This window comes from Haplochromis burtoni, unplaced genomic scaffold (assembly GCF_018398535.1).
Source record: "Haplochromis burtoni strain Fernald_Lab_line unplaced genomic scaffold, NCSU_Asbu1 Contig_24, whole genome shotgun sequence".
Classification (NCBI taxonomy): Eukaryota; Metazoa; Chordata; class Actinopteri; order Cichliformes; family Cichlidae; genus Haplochromis; species Haplochromis burtoni.
The window spans coordinates 3,442,013-3,461,578 of NW_024582385.1; the positions used below are offsets into that span (position 1 = coordinate 3,442,013).

The following is a 19,566-nucleotide window of genomic DNA, read 5'->3' on the forward strand; positions in this document are numbered from 1 at the left end:
CCTATTACCCCAGCAGGGTACCTGATCACAGGCAGGGCGTAGGTGTTGATAGCCCGGATCTTATTCTTACCGTTCAGCTGACTCCTCAGGACTTGCCTGACCCTCTGCAGGTACTTGGTGGTTGCAGCTTTCCTAGCGGCCTCTTCATGGTTCCCATTTGCCCGTGGGATCCCCAGGTACTTGAAGCTAACCTCTATGTCTGCAATGCTGCCTTCTGGTAGTTCGATTCCTTCAGTTCTGGCTACCTTCCCTCTCTTCGTTACCATCTGACTACACTTCTCCAGTCCGAACATTATTCCCATGTCATTGCTGTATAGCCTGGTGGTGTGGATCAGTGAATCGATGTCTCGTTCACTCTTGGCTTGTCGTCATCCACGTAGAGGAGGTGGCTTCCAGTTGCTCCATTTCGTAGCCAGTCTTATGAGGGGGAAACCAAATAACAGAACCTGAAAACAAGAACTCAGGAAGTACTGGCAAACTAGGAAGCTAGAAATACTAGGACAGAAACCAAAACAAACAGTCATACTCATAATAACATCAAAAGTAAAAGTACAGAAACCAAAAACACTGGGTCACCAACCCAGGACTGTGACAAATATATTCCCACAGAAAACTGCTGCTCTAAGCCTAATTTTAAGTAGAAGCAAGAGTTAAATCACCTGCTGAGTTAATCTTATCTGCCTATCTGGCTCTTTCAACACAAAGGCAAAGGAACATGTGAGAAAGAAGCAAAATGTAAATACAAGAAAGAATCTTATTTAAATCAAATCAGGGAACAAAACTGAAATACTTCACAGAAAACCAAGACCATAACTCATGGGATCATGTGTGCAGTCCTGATGCAAAGCATTGCACATTCCTCTTAGGACATTTTAGGAATGAGAAATGATTTATTTATTCCATATTAGACAAATTCTTTTGCTGAAGTAGGTGAAACAATGACGAAATAGTAATATATATACATATATGCATATATTCTGGCTGTTCCCTTATGCATAAGAGTCCACCACAGCATGCAGCTCTGCATGTTTGATATGTGCTGAATCATGAACAATAATAATAATAATGTTTTTTTTTCATGTTAATGGAAGAATTATGTGAATTATGTTTTTTCACTTCCTGAACTTTCTACATATATTCTACATTACAGTGATGTGTTTGATTTTATTTCTCAGCTGCATGTTCATTTGGTAACATTTGTATACAAAAAAGCAGGTAATATATCATCTAACAACTTTATGTTAAAAATGTCACTCATTGTAATCATAGTTGAATCAGCTCTGTTCGTAGCAGCATTTTGTTTTTCCTACTTTTGTTTTGGCAGATTTGTTGGTAGTTATTATGTCCAGTAATAACCACAGAGGGCGGCCACATTAGCTAAAATAATAGCTGAATGAGTATAGTATAGATTGACTCAGTTAATTGGTTTGAATTCTGATGGTGTCCTAATCCTCCTCTAGTTTATGCAGTGTTCTGTCAAATTAGTATCTTGTGAGCGAGATCCATCATCTGTTTTTGTCTTAATATTACATAAATAATACTACATAATAACAATTCATAGCTAAATAATACTTAACTTAATGAATAAACATAAATTATGTAATAAAAAATAACTAAATGATTCTACATGAAAAGTTAAAGGTATTGCTGTTAGAAACAGGATGGTATAAAGAGGTTTTATTTTTAGGCTTAGACTATTTGAGCTTCTAATTGGAGACAGTCTGACCAGCGTATGATCACTTCATCTACTTATCGTTGCCAGTTCTTGCATAACTCTTACAACTGCATCCTGTTACTGTTGTGCAGTTATCAGCTAGTCAACACTTCAAAAACCTCCATATTATATTATTATTTCACAATATACATACACAGTGTTCTTTGTTGCATGTGTATACTTCAGCTAGGCATTTCTAAGAACAACACCAGTCATTATCAGAGTGGCTTATGCACCTGTTTGTTGTTCCCAGCAGAGGGAGCACAGCAGCTCAGAGCCCAGTGGGAGAGAGCAAGCAGAGTGCAGTGCAAACACCCCTGAGGTGAGTTTCTGTATGTTTGCAGTGTAGCAGTAGTGTATGGCTTGCAGTAGATTAGTGGGATCTTGTGTACATCACAACAAGTGCCTTGTGCCTCTGCTAGCAGCATCCATTTTAGTTGATTTAGTTCTGCGTTCAAACTTGTACACTCATCAACAGTCATAGCATGGCAGAACACTGCAGCCCAGCACAGCACTTGGTTCCTTAAGAAGCAGCTGGAAGAATCTGGTGCTGCATAATCCCAGTAACAGTAAGCTCGAAATGTAAACAAGATTAGTGCTTGGCACCAGAATAACAACTGCTGTGGTAATAATATGTTAGTGGTACAAACCGGGCTGGAACGACGTTAGCCAAGCTTTTTGTTAGGGTCTCAGAGCAGGGACTGGCCTGTCTGAAGATGACAGTGTTAGTTTGCTAAGTAGTACTAACTGAACATGATTAAGAACCTGAGAGTGTATTTGTTTGAATGGAAATTAAATCTTTCCTGTGCAAATTAGGCTCTCTGACATGATCATAGTATGACAGAGTATGATCAGAGAGTCTGATTTAAGAAACTAAATGTCTGTAAAACGTCCAGTTTTAAATCAATGGGACAGCAATACTGTTCACTCCATGTTTGTCTGTATCGATCCGTAGTTTTGTACTCATAACATAAATCTTAGTGAATTTCATTCTCCTTTATTCATTGTAAATTAAAATGGAGCCAAGTAGAAGTTGTCTATAGCCATCGAGACTACAGTCATGAAACCCATTATTGCATTTCAGAAGAAAATGTTTTGTGTTCATTTGTATAGGACATGCAAAGTGTACAGTGGATTCTTCAGTAAATCCGTCATGCAAATAGTTTGCACTGTCAGTGTTGTTGCATACAACAAGTGGCAGCTCTAACAAAGGAGGTTAAAGCATTCCTGCTCTGTAATGCAATAAGTCAAAGCTGCCTGAGCCACATCGCCTGAAAAGATTAGCTCTGTCATTCTGGCAAAGACAGTTTGTGCTTGCAAATGTCTTCAGTAAGAGCAAGAAGCAACTGGGACTGGAGGGGTGCTGCTTCAAACACTAATGAAGGCAGTAATCAAGGTCAAAATCTGCAACACACCTCTTCTGCAGCATGACTCCAGCAAACAGGTACCGTGACAGCTGATGTGGAGGAAATGAGCAGTTCAGGTTCTCATAAGTGGGAGATGGATCACATGGGAAGGGTTAAAGGTTTGTGTTATAGTGCTAGACTGACTAGAACGGACTAGAACTACACTTTCTTCCGCACAGTTATATAGTACGATAGATGCTGAGTTAGTAATGATGTACATGTAACCATGGGAGCTTACCACCATCGTAACCAGCACAAAAGATTCGAATACAAACAACAAAAGAAAATATACAGAAATTTGGAGTTTATGACAAAGAAAAATTAACTGATGAAAATAACTTTGATGTTTGAGTTTGTCTGTGTTTTTTCAGCAGTGTGAGCATGTCTTATTGTGCTCTAATTGTTGCCTAGACTGAACACTTGCATGCTCCAACACAGCATGCTGCTTCTTTGGATTATAGCTTAATGCCGTTGCTGCTGCCTGTTGGAGGATACTGATCTGATAACAACACATCCTTTAAGTCCTGAAGGTTGTGAGGTGGGACCTCCATGAATCGAATTTATTTGTGCAGCAAATACAACAGATGTTTGATTAGACTGTTTTATATAACCAGTTATGGTCCTCAAACCATTCCTGACCCTTTTTAGCAGTTTGAGCTACAGTAGCTTGTCTGTTGGATCAGGTCAGATGGACCAGCCTTCGGTCACCACGTGAATCAGTGAGACTTGGCCTCTCATGACCCTGTCACTAATTCCTCACTGTTCCTTCCTTAGAACACTAAATAGATGCATCCATCAATATGAATGTGTGTGAATGGTAGTTAGGAATTATTTAAAAGCGTACAAAAAAGTGCTTGTGTGACTGACTGTGAATGGGTGAATGTGGCATGTTGTATAAAGCACTTTGAGTGCTCGAGAATTGTAGAAAAGTGCTATATATAAGATAATATATAATATATAAGCAGAGGCGTCACACAATACACAGAATGTGAACCTGACAGCGGACTACAGCAACCTCCTAAAGGAAGAGCCATGACGTGATCCTCGCCTAGTGGCTGAAGAACCTCGTGGCACTCTATGATCACCTGGCAGCACAAATAAATTGCTAAGAAAAGGCAGATTAATCAAGATCATGAAGGATCCCCACAACAGTACAGTGAATGAGAACAACAGCGATCAGGGAGTTCTAGTTTCAGAGAGATGAGCAGCTGCTGGCTAACAATCCAGACACAGTAGTGGTTGCAAGGATCTGAAGACCGCCGTCGTGATAATGTGGCAATCCCAGCAGTCAGGATGTTACAACCTGCCATGTTAGAAAGAGCGGGAATAGCAAGGCTAAATGCCTTTTTAGAGTGTGTGCTTGTACAAAGGGCAGTGCAAAGTTTTCAGCGTAAATAGCAGTGTTGTTCAATTCAAACAGTTAGCTACGTCTTCCCCTCCGTGAATCGCTAACCAATCAGTGAGCTCCTTATATTGCAGCGGACTGCATTACTTTTTCTCCAAGGACCCGAAAACAAAGCAAAACAAAACACAGAAATGGTAACGGGCATAGGTAATCTGATAGTTTACAGCTAATTCGGTAGTTAATCCCAAAGATAATGCATTTGCTAATATGATCGCTATGAACTGACAGGAAAGGTAAATGCAGTGAGTAAATGGTTTTGAAAATGAGGAGTGGAATCAATTTTAAATGTCAGAAATAAATCTTGATTTTTGAATCTTTTTATTTCTCTTTTTAAAGTTGCATTTTAAAAAAGATTGAATGAATGATTTCAAAATGTTTTTTGGTTTTTATAAAGAGTTAAATTTTTTGTGAAAATATAAGCTTCTTTAGTTAATGTTTTTATTCATTTATTTTATTATTCATATTATTGTCTGTGTAGATACTGTGCTGGAGTGGACAGGGGGTGAAGGGCAGATTGGGAGAAAAAAGTGGAGGAATAGAAGAAGAAAAAGGACAGAAAAGAGAGAGAAAAGAATGGGCGTTTGGGGAATAACAAGAGGAGAGGCTTGTAAGATTGTACCTATGCTTGCTGGTCCCAACCCTCGATAGTCACGTTTTGGGGGGTTTAGCAATCTTGGGGGGTTTACGAAGGATAATCTTTACGTTTATCCTTCGTACTCCATATTCCAATGATTGTTTTACTCTGTGTTGTTGTTGCTGTTGTCCTTGTCCTGGATATGTCTTCCATAGTTGCTATTTTGTTTTCTCAATAATAAAAAACAAACAAACAAACAAAAAAGAAAGGAGAAAAAAGCTAATTATTCACTGGTTGTTTAAGAAAAAGGCATTGTTGCTTTCTCCTTAAACATTTCTCTCTGGGACTTTTCCCACTGACTATATTTTTAGAGATTTTTGGGAGGGGGGTTTAGAAAGACTCACCACACACCCAATGCTGCATTAGAGTCGCATTAGAATTTCTTGACATTCTGACTGAAAGAGTAATAAAAATTCTATCATCTCGTTTCACAAGCAACTCCCTAACGTTATCTAATACGAGTTTGTATGAATATATGAGGACATAGAGAGAAAAGATGAAAACCAACTGTGCAAATCAAAAACACGCCAACAGCATTGTTGTCATGTTTGACTTTTGGCCACAGAAAAAGAAGGCTGCAAAGCTTAGATGCATGAAAAACAAACACAAATTTCTTTTTCATGCATTTATAGAATCTTAGGCAAGACTGAACTGCACTGCAAGTTCTGTACCGAGTTCTTCTTCATATAACTGGATGTTTCGTTAAGTAATTTCAGTTGAAAATTGTCAGAGGTTAGTTCCCCAGACCTCATCCACCTGGGAGTGTTTAAATAAAGGACTTAATACATAGCTCAACAATAGTTGATAAAGTATCGCATAAAGTATGTTCCAGTCACTTTGTAATTGAGAATAAGAGTGCACATCTGCAGACAAATAGTTAAATCTGTGATTCTGGATTGCATTAAAATGTGCCACTGACAATGCTTGGTGCCTGCATCCATGGCAGTATTGCACTGAGCACATATTTGGATCACTTTTCAAACTCTATCAAAGATGAAAAGTCAAAAGTTGATTTTTTTTTTTTAATTTGCTATGTTTTGATTAGTGGTGGTGCTTGTCACTACCCGATCCGTACCGGAAACCCGATCCGTACCCCGCATGCGCAAATCTTACGTCACTTCCTCTCTTTGCCAACATTGCGACATTCAATATATTTGAATGATACGGTTAGCGTCCAGTTTGCTTCTAGCATTTCTCAGCAGCTCTGCCTCCTTTTCGACTACGGGGACATTTAAACAATGGATACCTCCGTATACAAACAAATTCACGCTTTTCTCCTCAACAGAGAGCGTCCCCCGATTGAACAACAGCGCCGTAAAATAAGAAGAATGGTGCCTAATGACAGAGTTAATAATACAGACATTATAATATGTCACGCGAAGATTCAGCAGCCAGATGAAGTGTTTACTGGCAACTGACAGTGATAGCGGACATTATCATCACTTTTCCAACAATCCTCTCCACACAGACAAGCATAAACACACTCGACTATCACTAAATCAAATTTAACACACGTTTGTAATGACGCTAATTCAGTTTACAATAGGGTTCATTCGCTCAGTCAGCAGGTGGCGGTATCCTCGTACACTGGGGGGTACACTGCCATTAAACGAACAGAAGAAGAAGAAAACCCCTGCACATGCGCGGTACGGATCGGGAGTCCCGATCTGTCACTATCTTTTTGTAGCCGGTGTAGCCAAAGATAGCATAGGCCCTGCTAACAGGATGGCTGACAGTGAGGTGGAAGCATAGTCAAAAGTTACAGTAATTTTAAAAATGTCGGAAAACCCTGTCAGTGACGAGTTAGGGTTTAAAGGGCCTTGGTACACCACCAACCTTTTTATGTATCTGAGACATGTGAAGCTGAAAACCTCAGCAACCAAAGTCAGTTGTCTTCCCGTGTCCTTCAACGCACATATTAAACAAATATGTAAGACTGCTTTCTTCCATTTGTGCAACATCTCTAAAGTTAGAAATATCCTGTCTCAGAGTGACGCTGAAAAACTAGTTCATGCATTTATTACTTCCAGGCTGGACGACTGTAATTCATTATTATCAGGAAGTCCTAAAAACTCGCTGAAAAGCCTTCAGCTGATCCAAAATGCTGCAGCAAGAGTCCTGACAGGGACTAGAAAGAGAGAGCAGATTTCTCCTGTTTTGGCTTCCTGTTAAATCCAGAATTGAATTCAAAATCCTGCTCCTCACATACAAGGTCTTAAATAATCAGGCCCCATCTTATCTTAATGACCTTGTAGTACCATATCACCCTATTAGAGCACTTCGCTCTCCGCCTTGAGGCGACTGATGCTGATGTTGAATTGAATTGATTATAGCGGAGATGCTGACAGATTTTTCATTTGTTTTACCTAAAGCCAAGTGGGAAACATTTTAAACATGTAATTCCTAACATTAAAGATCCATAAAGTTCTTTTGCTTAGAAACTAGTGAGTGGAAGGGTGAGTGCTGTGCTGCGACTGGATGCAGATTAAATTGAAGCCAGTGTGTTACTGAGTTCCAGCAGTCTGCCTCAGCAGACAGCCAATGAAAAAGAGAGCAAGGGGAACCTTTACCATTAACAGAGCTGACGCTCCTGTCCTTCCTGCCCTTGCTTTCTCTCACCGTATAGCACTGTTCTGTTGTGCAGCCTAGAGACGAGCAGAGAATGGACTCAAACGAGGAGGCAGAGGGTGAATGAGAGGGAGAGAATCTGAGGAAGAATTTGGGGTTGGTGTGTGGAGCTACTGTTTTGTGTGCGTGTTAGACGATGACGTGCGCTGTGCTCTGAGATGGCGTAAAGAATTCTGATTGCCTTCAGCGGTGTGGAGGAGGCATCTCAATCCTTGAGAGGGGCCCACATGCAGTAATGTCTGTCCGCTGTGGTTTCTCTCCTTTGCAAAGGAGAGCGTGTGCATGTTTTCTTCCTCTTTCCTCCCCCTCTCGTTCTCTGGTAATCCTTACCTCCTCGGTTCTTCATACTGGCATCTTTTTCCGTCTTCCCACATTTTTCCTTCAGGGATGAGATAAGTGGTGATGAATCTGACAATATATTGAGAGCTCCTTTTTTGTCTGATGAACATGGATTGTCTTTGCATTGTCACAACCAAGGTAAGAGACATGATTCACTGGACTTGAGAATAGTCACTGTACGGGAATGAGGGATGAGGTAAAGCAGGGGAAAACGCTGTTTGTGTGTTGGTTGTTTATGGATGTTTTCATGAATATAGATGTTTGCTATCCCTCCCTCCTGGTTGTCTTCATTCCCATGTCACTCTAAAGTAAAAAGTTGTATAAATTCATTTTCATTGCTGCTGCTGGACATTTCTGTTTACCTGTTCTGGTTCACGTCTTTCAGTCAGCAACACTATAAAAAGCTCAGATATGGCAACAGAAGCTGTTTTGAACTTGTGGCTCTGCTGCAGCCCAGTGCTCACACAACGTGAGTAATGCCAGCACTGCAAGAAAAAGGTTGTTTCACTGTAACGCAGAAGTCTTTGTGCACACCTGGAACATTTTATTTTAGAAAATGTTTAAGTTACTGTGCAAACGATCATTGCATCACTCAAAAGAGCAGTTCTTCAGTCCCTGTGACCACCATACTGTCATCATGTTTATTAGATTTCCTTTCTAAGTTATTGTTTCCTTGGTATACATAATCCTTACCTCTTTCCTGTTTATGATTCAAAATTAATTCAAAGTATCTCATCATGACACTTGTAACATCACAAAGCACCGTGAATGAAGAACATCAGACAGGGATCATCGGTGGTTGAGGATAGGACCACAATGGATAACTTCAGATGCTGCAGTGACTCTACGCGGCTCATAGCGTTAAAAACATTTTAATAAATGGTCTGCCATCACTATGTCAGAAGTTAAATTTTTGTTCATGTTGGATAATCTTTCTTTACATTTGGGTATTAAGAATATATTTAATTACCAGAAAAAGTATTTCTACTGGCATTAGTTCCAAGTTTGTAACATCTGGTATTGTGGCGTCCCTGGTTGCAGCCATTGGCCCCTGTTTTAATAGTCACGAGTCAAAGTGAAACTCTCTTTGAATATCACCTTTATTTTCATCTAATCTAAAACTGTATGATCTTTACGGACATAGGACAGTGCAGAGAAGACAGAAGCTGGGAGAGGGTGCACAGTAAATGGCCGGTGGGTTTGAACCCAGGTCTCTGCCCTATCACATCTGTATTTATAACCTAACTATGTGGGACAATATTACAATGTTAACCACCTTGAGGCAACTATTGTTGTGATCTCATCCTGCATAAATAAAAATTGAATTTAATGAAGTTGACATTTGTTTCTCTTTTGTGTATTAAAATTACAGCAAAAATCATTTCTAAACCTTTTTTTTAGGAAATATCACCAAACTTTTGAAGTTTTGAAGTTTCATAAACTGATGACCACAGAATCACATTTGTAGCTCTTCTCAAATGAATTAAACTACATTTCTCTGGAATCACCTGCAGGTTATATTCAAAGTATGTAAGTATGACCTGTGGTTATCCAGCTCTCTGGTCGGTGTGTTAGCTGTTGAAGCTATTTTAGCACTAATGGTACTCACTGCAAATGCAGCTTAGCTCAGTGCATTGTACACCAAACTGTTATAATCTTATAATTAGATTCACCACAGTAGCTGGTGTGGATATAGTAACTTAGCTTTAGTTAGCTGGGCTCTAACCCGAGCTGCCAGGACACCAGGCTGGCTGTGAGGGTCCCATTATAATTCAGTTTAATTTAATTTTGTTTATATAGTTCCAAATATTCGTCCTACAATAATACAGAGAACCACTACAATTAAATGACTCCCTGTGAGGAAGCACTTGGTGACAGTGGGAAGGAAAATCTCTTTAAGAGACGAAACCTCTGGCAGGATTAGGCTCAGGAAGGGGAAGCCATCTTCCACAGTTGTTTGGGGGTGAGGGGAGGGAGACACTGTGGAAGATAGCCAGAGACTAAGAATAACTGATGATTTAAATGCATAGTGGTTTAGAAACACTATTTTTACTCACTGTGTTTATAAAGGTGAATAAAGAAAGAACATTCAGCGCATTGTGTGAATCCCCGGGCACACTAGACCTACTGAAGCATTCAGGGTCACCTGATCCAGTCCTAGCTACAGATACAGCCACTTACAATAACCACCTGGATCCTGACAGGACCGTGGCAGATCCTTAGCCGCTCCGCAGCTGGTTCTTAACCAAATCTTAGCTGGCTGGGAGAGGTAGTTCTAAGTGGCTGTATCTGTCTGTGCTTTAGCAAAGATCTCTAAAAATCTTCCCATTAATACAGAACATTGCAGCGAGAGTAGTGACAGGGACCAGAAAGAGAGAGCAGATTTTCCCCATTTTAGCTTTGCTTCATCCATCACTCTAACCCTGTAAAATCCTGCTCCTCACATACAAGCTCTTAAATAATCAGGCCCCATCTTATCTCAATGACCTTGTAGTACCATATCACCCTATTAGAGCACTTCGCTCTCGCTCTGCAGGCCTACTTGTTGTTCCTAGAGTATTTAAAAGTAGAATGGGAGGCAGAGCCTTCAGTTTTCAGGCCCCTCTTCTGTGGAACCAGCTTCCAGTTTGGATTCAGGAGACAGACACTATCTCTACTTTCAAGATTAGGCTTCAAACTTTCCTTTTTGATAACTCTTTATTGTTAGGGCTGGACCAGGTGACCCTGAACCATCTTTAAATGATGCTGCTAAAAGGCTTCCACTGCTGGCAGCTTCCAGTGACTGTTTCTTTTTGACTAATCCCTTCACTCTTTGTTTTAAAACACCACTACTGTTAATTAGTAACTTCAACTCTTGCCTTGCCTCCTATTGTTCACCTTTTGTCCTGTCTTTTTTTGCTCTCCTCCTCTTTCCCCTCACCCTCAACTGATTGCAGAGGATGGTTGCCCCTCCATGATCCTGGTTCTGCTGGAGAACCAGAACTCTGTGTGTGTGTGTGCGTGTCATCATACAAAGATGCAGTGTGGTACCAGGCAGGGGTGCCTTTTATCCCCTTAATCTTTTTCAATGATAATTGACCCACTAACTATAGCAACAAGAACAGCAAGGGTTTGGTCAAAGGGAAGCTTTAGAACCCAAAATATGATTGTATGCTGACGATAAGCTTGTGTATATTTCTGACCCAGTGTCCAGCATTCAAGACCTTTCAATTTGACTGTTTGTCTTGTATTACAGTCAATTTCCATAAAACTGAATTAATGAAATTAGGGATTAAGATCCCAGACGGGTAGCCTCTTCTAAAATGTTAGAGATTCTCTTTTTCTCTTGGTGTAAGAATTAATTTGGTGAAGATGTTTTTAATAATTAGAGTTATTGGAAGTGTGTTACAAAAATCATGGGATTGTCACTTTGCCCAGTATTATTACTGCTCTCCTAACATCAGAACAGTCCTATGCTGGATAAGAAACCGCAAAAGAGGCGCTGCTTTACTAAAGGATCAGTCAAACTGTTTTTGGAAACCTGGAAGCTTTCGTTTGTGTCAAATATGGAAGCAAAAGATACTAAGGTGCTTTTTTTTTCTTTGTGTGTCGAGTCAGCTTTTTGGTGAAAAAGAAAGATGCAGGGTTGATATGGTTATTGAATATGGGGCTGCCAGGGATAAAATTCATGAATGTTGTGAAGGAGGATACAAGGGATGGGGTGACATGGAGGCAGATCATCCACTGTGACAACCACTGCGGTGAGCAGCTGAAAGAAGCAGTTAGTGGTAGCGTCTCATCTAATATCTTGTTAAATTCTGTAAAGTGGTTGCAGTTTCATATCCCTGATGTTTGACAGCACGGCGGTGTGGTGATTAGCACTGTTACCTCACTACTAGAAGGTCCTGAGTTTGATTCCAACACCTGGCCAGGGTCTTTGGGTGTGGAGTTTGCATGTTCTCCCCGTGTTTGGTTGGGTTCTCTGCGGGTACTCTGGCTTCCTCCTACAGTCCAAAGGGGGGTTAGGTTCCTTGGTGTTCCCCCGGATAAGCTAGAGGAGGTGGCTGGGGAGAGGGAGGTCTGGGCTTCTCTGCTTAGGCTGCTGCCCCCGCGACCCGGCCCCGGATAAAGCGGAAGAAGATGGATGGATGGATCATTGCTCGGTAATTTGTCTTTGACCAATAAGCCCAGACTCGGTCACCTGGTTAAAGTGGCTGTTCAGATCTCAGGAAGGTCTCAGGTCCAGCTTGTGAACTTTGGTGCTGAGTAAGGAAACCTCTGTCATGTTATGTTCAGACCATCCTGTCTTTAGAGATTTTCTGGTCGTCAGCATGAAGTCCCTGCAGTGATGACCAAGAGAGATAGAGTGTCTGTTATACCTGCTGCTATTATCATGCTTAATAACACTTTGTTGATGCTACTGATGAAACTTAGGCTGTTTTTTTCTCTGTGTGGACATACTGCAAATCAGCTTCTCATTGGGGACAACAGAGTCACTATTGACCATTGAACATACATATACATATATATATCAAGTTAAAGTGGGGGATACTGTCTACTTTACAGGGAATATAAAAACTTCAGAAAGGATTTGTGCTCTCAGTTGACAAAGTATCAAAACAAAATCAACCAGTTTAGACTTGAGAGAAAGAATTGCTGATGCTCAAAGTTATAACAATGTTTTCGAGTGTCCAGAAATGAAATGAGAAGTATCACAACACTGATACTTCACATACATCTGATTCTCCAAAAGTCATTGCAAAACCTTTACTTGTCTAGATATACAAGATATCCAAACACAAACACATTAAGGATCCTTTAGAGCATCGTTGACTAATGCCTGGAACACCAGTGTTGCACTGGTCAACCAAAACAGCATCACTAGATAATCAAAGTGCCTGCATCTGCCGGGGAAGAGGATGGTTGAATGATTCCCGTAGTGAGAGAGTCTCGAATGCAGGTCTCCACTGGTTCTGTCTGGGTAGGAGAGGTGACCCTACCTGAGGCTAAGCAAGAAGTTAATAAACACACAGAAAAACTGTTGTACAGGACTACAAGCCGCGCCACAGCAATATAAATGCATTTGAAATGAATTGAATTGAACTGAATGAATTACATTATGTCTGAACACTGATAGGGCACAGGTTATCAGCATGCCAGAGGGATAATACATGAGTGCTGTCAGAGGGTAACACTGATGGTGGCTAATGATTGAATAATTATGACCATTTGACAAATTTGGACTTTACATGGATCACCTGGTTTCTGAGCAAAATCAACGCTGCGTTTGCTGTTTTGGGAATTTCGTCTTTTTTGTTTTTTCAATTTAGCATTTTTTGTGACTCATGGTTATTGAATATATTACCTCTCAGCTGTGTTAATATTGTATGCAGTACTGTGGAATAGACCTGACGGAGTGTAAAACAACCTGAAACATGCAGTATATAAGGTTTAACTCGTGGCGTATGCACTGCCAAAACTATTAAATATGAAACATATGTGCTTTCTGTGTAATGCACAGTTGCTGCAAAGAGATCTGAAGTACTATAAGCTACGTCTGCTGTTCTGTTGTAATGCTTTTGGGCATGATGAATATACTTTTGTAATTGAGTGAGAGGAAAATAGAGGGGAGGGGAAAAAATAAACAGATCCCTGGATGAACCTGTTTGATATGCTGTCATTGTTGCTGGGTTTGTTTGTTTTTTCATATAAATTTTTGACCACATAAGAATAATACAGTGTATATATACCAAGTGTACCACTTTTAAAGTGCTTAAAAGATAAGTAGTCTTTGGGGATGAAAAGTAATTTTCCTGTCAGTGTGTATTAAGAATGGTAGCTCAGAAGCCTACATTGTAAAACTGTTAATTGCTAAATTAACTTATCCTGATTAACCCGTCAAAATCTTAAACATATTGTGCGTGCATTTATTAAATGGGTTTATTTATTATATAGTTGGGGGAAATTGGGATAAAAAGGCAAAAAATGACAACTTCTAGAACTGATGAGTCATTTTGATCCCTTTAGATACATAGATATACACAGTGATGGGAACAGCAGCGTTAAAAGTAACGGCATTACTAACACTGTTACTTTTTTCAGTAACCAGTAATCTAACTAATTACTGTTGCTATCATTACAACGCCGTTACTGTTGCTAACAAGAAAAAGTGGTGCGGACGTGCTGAGGCTGTCTTCAGCTTACCGGGAGGTAGTGGGGGGCAAAACAATTGCACAAGTGCTGCTGATTGAGGAAGAACAAAGTAGTCATGGTAAACCAATCACATGATCAATTTAAGATTACATGGAACCAAGACGCTATGTCAACCCAAGACAAGGGTGAAGTTTTAGGAGTGATGATGCCAAGAGAGAGTGAAAGAAAGAGTGACAGAGAGAGTTTTGAGTGAGTGTGTAGTGTATTGTGAAGTGAGTGTGTAGTGTAGTGGATAGTGTTGTTGTGTGTGTCAGAACAATGAGGCGACTGCTGAAGATCACAGCTGCTGCCGAAAAGCCACCAAACAGTGTAAACACTGTCTGCAGGTGGAAACAGGAGCAGCGACACACCTGCTGCTGTCAGGCCTGCAGGTATCAGCCTGTGATCTGCTTTTTTATCTTACAGTGGGCAGAAATTATTTTTGGGAGGGGCACAAATAGATTGTGTGGCATCTTATTTGATGCAGAACAGCTGATTGTTCTGTAAATAGTTTCAGTGGTTATAAAAAAACAGCTTGGCTGCATTTTAGGTAAATAGCTGCATATAACTTTGTTGTTTGTAAAACCTGTGCATAGGTTTATATTTGCATTTCAAGTTAAGAGAATGATTTTTAAACATGTTTGTGGTTGTTACAGTAAAAACATAACTTTTTCTACTCGGATTTTATATTTTGTGTCTGGTTTCAGATCAGCTGTGCTGATACAGTATGTCAAATGAAAAAATAACTGTAAATTCAGACGTGTGAGGTTGTGCTGAAAAGAACGGCACCAAACAAAACAAGGCAGGATAAATCGTTTTTAAAGGTGAAATGACAAGTAGTCAAAAACACCCTCGACCACAGAGGGTTGAACATTTTTTAAAGTAACGCAGTAGTTACTTTTCCTAGAATTTAGTTACTTTTATAATAACTCTGTTACTAACTCAGAGATACTTTTTTGAAGAAGTAACTATTTACTATTACTAATTACTTTTTCAAAGTAACTTACCCAACATTGGGTATACAGTATACATGTATAATCCAAATTCCAAAGAAGTTGGGGCGTTGTGTAAAACATAAATAAAAACCGAATACAATCTTTTTCAACGTATATTCAAATGAATACACCACAAACACAAGACATCTAATGTTCAAACTGATAAAGTTTGTTGTTGTTTTGCAAATCTTCACTCATTTTGAATTTGATGTCTGCAACACGTTCCAAGAAAGCTGGGACAGAGACAGCAAAAGACTGGGAAAGTTGAGGAATGTTCAAAACACACCTGTTTTCAACATTCTGCAGGTGAACAGGTTAATTGTAAACAGGTGTTTGTCATGATTCGGTATAAAGGTACTATCCCTAAAAGGCTCAGGTGTTCACAAGCAAGGATGGGATGACCACTTTGTGAACAACTGCGTGGGCAAATAGTCCAGCAGTTTAAGAACAATGTTTCTCAACGTACAATTGCAAGGAATCCAGGCGTTTCATCATATACTGTCCATAATATCATCAAAAGACTCCGAGCATCTGCAGAAATCGCTGCATGAAAGCGGGAAGGCCGAATACCAACACTGGATGCCCATGACCTTCGATACCTCAGGCAGCACTGCATTTTAAAACATCATTCTGTAAAGGATATTACCGCGTGGGCTCAGGAGTACTTCAGAAAACCATCAAAATTCTGTACATCAATAAATCATGTTCATTTTATTCTAATGATCTCTCCTTATTGAACTATAGTTGGCTGAAACAAAGGCAGAGGGAAGGGCGAAGGCATGTCAGGAAGCAGTGAAAGAGAAGAAAAGGTGTGGAGATGAATGTAGGGGCACTAAATGTCAGATTCTGATTGGTGAAGGAACTGTTGGCTGATATGCTGGAAAGAAGGAAGGCAAGTGTATTATGTGTAAACCCAAGTAGAAGGGAAGCAAGGCCAGGAGTATTGGAGGTGGATTCAAACCATTGTATCATGGCATAGATAGGAACATAAATTTTAGGAGTCATTTCTTGGAGGAATATTGATGCCTAGGGGATGTTTAATGCTGTCGGTGAGTATGTCCCACATGTTGGATGTCAGGAGATAAAGAGAAATTTTGGAGTAAGTTGGAGAGAATGTCCCCAAGGGAGAGAGTGTGATTGGCGCACACTTTGATGGACAGGAAGGAAACAGAGGTGAGGTTATGGATCAAGTGATAAGTATGGTGTTAAGAAGAGAAATGGACAGATGTTTGTAAAGTTTGCCGATAAGATGGAAATGGCTGTAGTGACCATGTCCTTAAAGAACACCTTCAACAGTTGTGCCTTGAACCAACTGTTGTTGTGATTTGGCGCTATATAGATCAAGTTGAATTGAACACTTATATGAACTTGACTGACATCCCATTCTTAATCTGTAGGGGGTTAATACAATGTCAGCCCACCCTTTGCAGCCATACAACACGTTCTCATCCCAAAGTGTAACAAATTACGCCATGTGACACATTGTCGGTATGTTATGCTTTCAGCCTCCCAACACATCTCTATGTTACGCATTCAGAAATGTCAGGAAACATGAGAAATGTTTGGAATGAATCTACACATGTACATTTCGTTTTACTGTCATTAGGATTAATGTTAGGGTTAGGGCTGGAATACACAGTTGGAACGCGTGTTACCGCCGGGAGCGTCATTCAATTGGATTCCATCCACAATCCGGCGCGTATCATAGGGACGCGGAAGGGTACCTTTTGTGTTCCTATTGGACGCCTCGGGATGTGACAAATCGTTGGTATGTTACGTGTCGGGAATGAGAATGGTCTGAGCCGTAAGATCTTCATCTCTTTTGGGAAGGCTTTCCATAAGGTTTAGGAATATATTCATGGGAATATTTGACCATTTCCAGTAATAATGGATTGGATTTATATAGCGCTTTTCAAGGCACCCAAAGCGCTTTACAATTCCACTATTCATTCACTCTCACACACACTGGTGGAGACAGCTGCCCTGGGGCAGACTGACAGAAGCGAGGCTGCCATATCGCACCATCGGCCCCTCTGGCCAACACCAGTAAAGTGTCTTGCCCAAGGACACAACGACGACGACAGAGAGCCCGGGATCGAACCGGTGACCTTCCGGTTACAGATACGCTTCCCAACCCCCTGAGCCACGGTCGCCCCGACAGTAGCACATTTGTGAGGTCAGACACTGACATTGGACGAGAAGGCTTGGCTCTCAATCTCCGCTCTGAATCATCCCAAAGGTGTTCTGTTGGTTTAAATTGAGGACTCTGTGGAGGTCAGTCAAGTTCATACCAAACCCGCTCATCTATGTCTTTACGGACCTTACTGCACTGCTGTGTAGTTATCTTGAAACATGGAAGAGGCCATCCCCAAACTGTTTCCACAAAGCTGGGGCTTGAACGCAGCTGCTTGGCCATGGAAACCTATTCCATGAAGCTCTGTATACATTGTTCTTGAACTCATTTGAAGGCCAGGTGAAGTTTGGAAGTCTGTAGCAATTGAGTCTGCAGAAAGTTGGTGACGCCTTCATCCAACATGGAGTCAGCTCACACTGAAAAAGAAAGTTTGATCTTATGAGTGATTTTATGTGGCTTACCACTTGGGTTAGATGTTATTATTCCAAATTGCTTTCATTTTGGAATATTTAGTAGCAAGGAAATTTCACAACTGGACTTACTGGATTTACTGAACTCCTGAGAGCGACCCATTTGTTCACAAAGGTTTCTGGAAGCAATCAGCATGCCTATGGTGCTTGATGTTATACACCTGTGGCCATGGAAGTGATTGGAAGAATTCAGTGATTTGGAAGGTTGAATGGACACTTTTGGCCAAAAAGTGTATATATTCATATTGAATTTTCAGTCTGTTGATTTGCTTCATCTCTTACATTGTAATCTGAGAAGTTCATCTTGAAATTTCAATACTTGATGAATTGAATGAAATTGCGTCACGTGGCCATGGAACTGCTTGCGAGTCAGGTGTTTGATTCATTGTCTTCTGACCTACCAGCAGGTAAAGCAGGTCATCTACTAATTGGAAGGTTGGTGGCTTAAATCCTTTTAATCTTTTGTTCAGATTCTAAAGAATACAGTGAATTGGCAGCACAATTAGGAGAGATTCACTGGCTCAAATCCAGAAGTTTGGCCTGGAGCTGAGGTTACAGCATAATTACCTCCTGACTGAATTTTGGATCAGTTTCATTGTAGCTCATTCAGCCACATGTTTCTTCTGTACTTCATGGAAGCCACTGTTTGTCTCATTCTTCTCCCTCAGCTCAACTTCTCACTCTAAGGAAGAAATAAATAAATATGTAATGGCTGCAGATCTGATTGGTTGTCAGTTCACTTAAACAGCTGAATCGATAGACAGTTCCTATGGTAACAGGGAGGCTGGCGCCAAAAATATATGCAACATGCAGACTGGTGCATCTCCCATATACTTCACTGTTGCCTTAAAACAGTAGGCATGTCGCTAGTATAAAGATTGTAACTCTGAATTGAAAGCTAAGAACGAAAAAACAAAATTTTTTCTCCATAAATCATAAACTGTTCAACTTCCTTTTTTTGGTTTATGTTTATCATTTATAGACTTTCCCTTTGATGTAAGGAGTTCACCCAGGAAAGTTATCAAGTTCTCATACATCTGTTGAAAAACTCATGACTTCTACCTGCTTATTTGTCTGGCAATCCGATGGACGAGGCTTGGGTTTGATGGTTGCCAGTACAACTCTACTTGTCTGACTGTACTGAAGTATAAAGATTGGTGAAGGGGGGATCATGATGTGGGATTTATTTTCAAGATTTTGGCTCAGCCGCTTCGTTCCAGTGAAAGGAACTCCTGATGCTTCAGCATAACCAAGCCATTTGGGACAATTTCATTATTTGGGCATGGCACCTTCCAAAACGTTCCACCATGTCCACGCACCAGTTCACAAACCAAGGCCCTTAAAGATATGGATGTGCGAGTTTGGTGTGGAAGAAATTGACTGGCCTGCACAAAGTACTGACCTCACACCTGTAGAACACCTTTAGGATAAAAAAGAGTGGAGACTGCAGCACGATCTCACCCAATGTCAGTGCTTGAACTCACAAATGCACTTCTGGAACAAAGGCCAAAAATTCCCACAAACACATTCCTAAATGTTGTGGAAAGACTTTAAAATGTCATAAGTTCATATGCACATGAAGGCTGACAAGCAAATACGTTTAGCAAAATAGTTTATTTTAACTTATTTACTGCAGTTTAATAACTTAATCTGCAGTTTTTCTTTTTTTT

General features: G+C 40.4%; 1 protein-coding gene across 4 annotated transcripts in view; it reads left to right on the plus strand.

Moving 5' to 3' along the window:
• Window positions 1–19,566, plus strand: part of dlg2 (discs, large homolog 2 (Drosophila)) — a gene marked incomplete in the record, with an annotated part of 191,521 nt that overhangs the window by 50,937 nt on the left and 121,018 nt on the right. For all 4 annotated transcript variants that reach the window (XM_042218875.1, XM_042218876.1, XM_042218877.1 and 1 more), the window contains 1 exon segment: window positions 1,968–2,036. In XM_042218875.1, coding sequence (XP_042074809.1) covers window positions 1,968–2,036 — 69 coding nt within the window.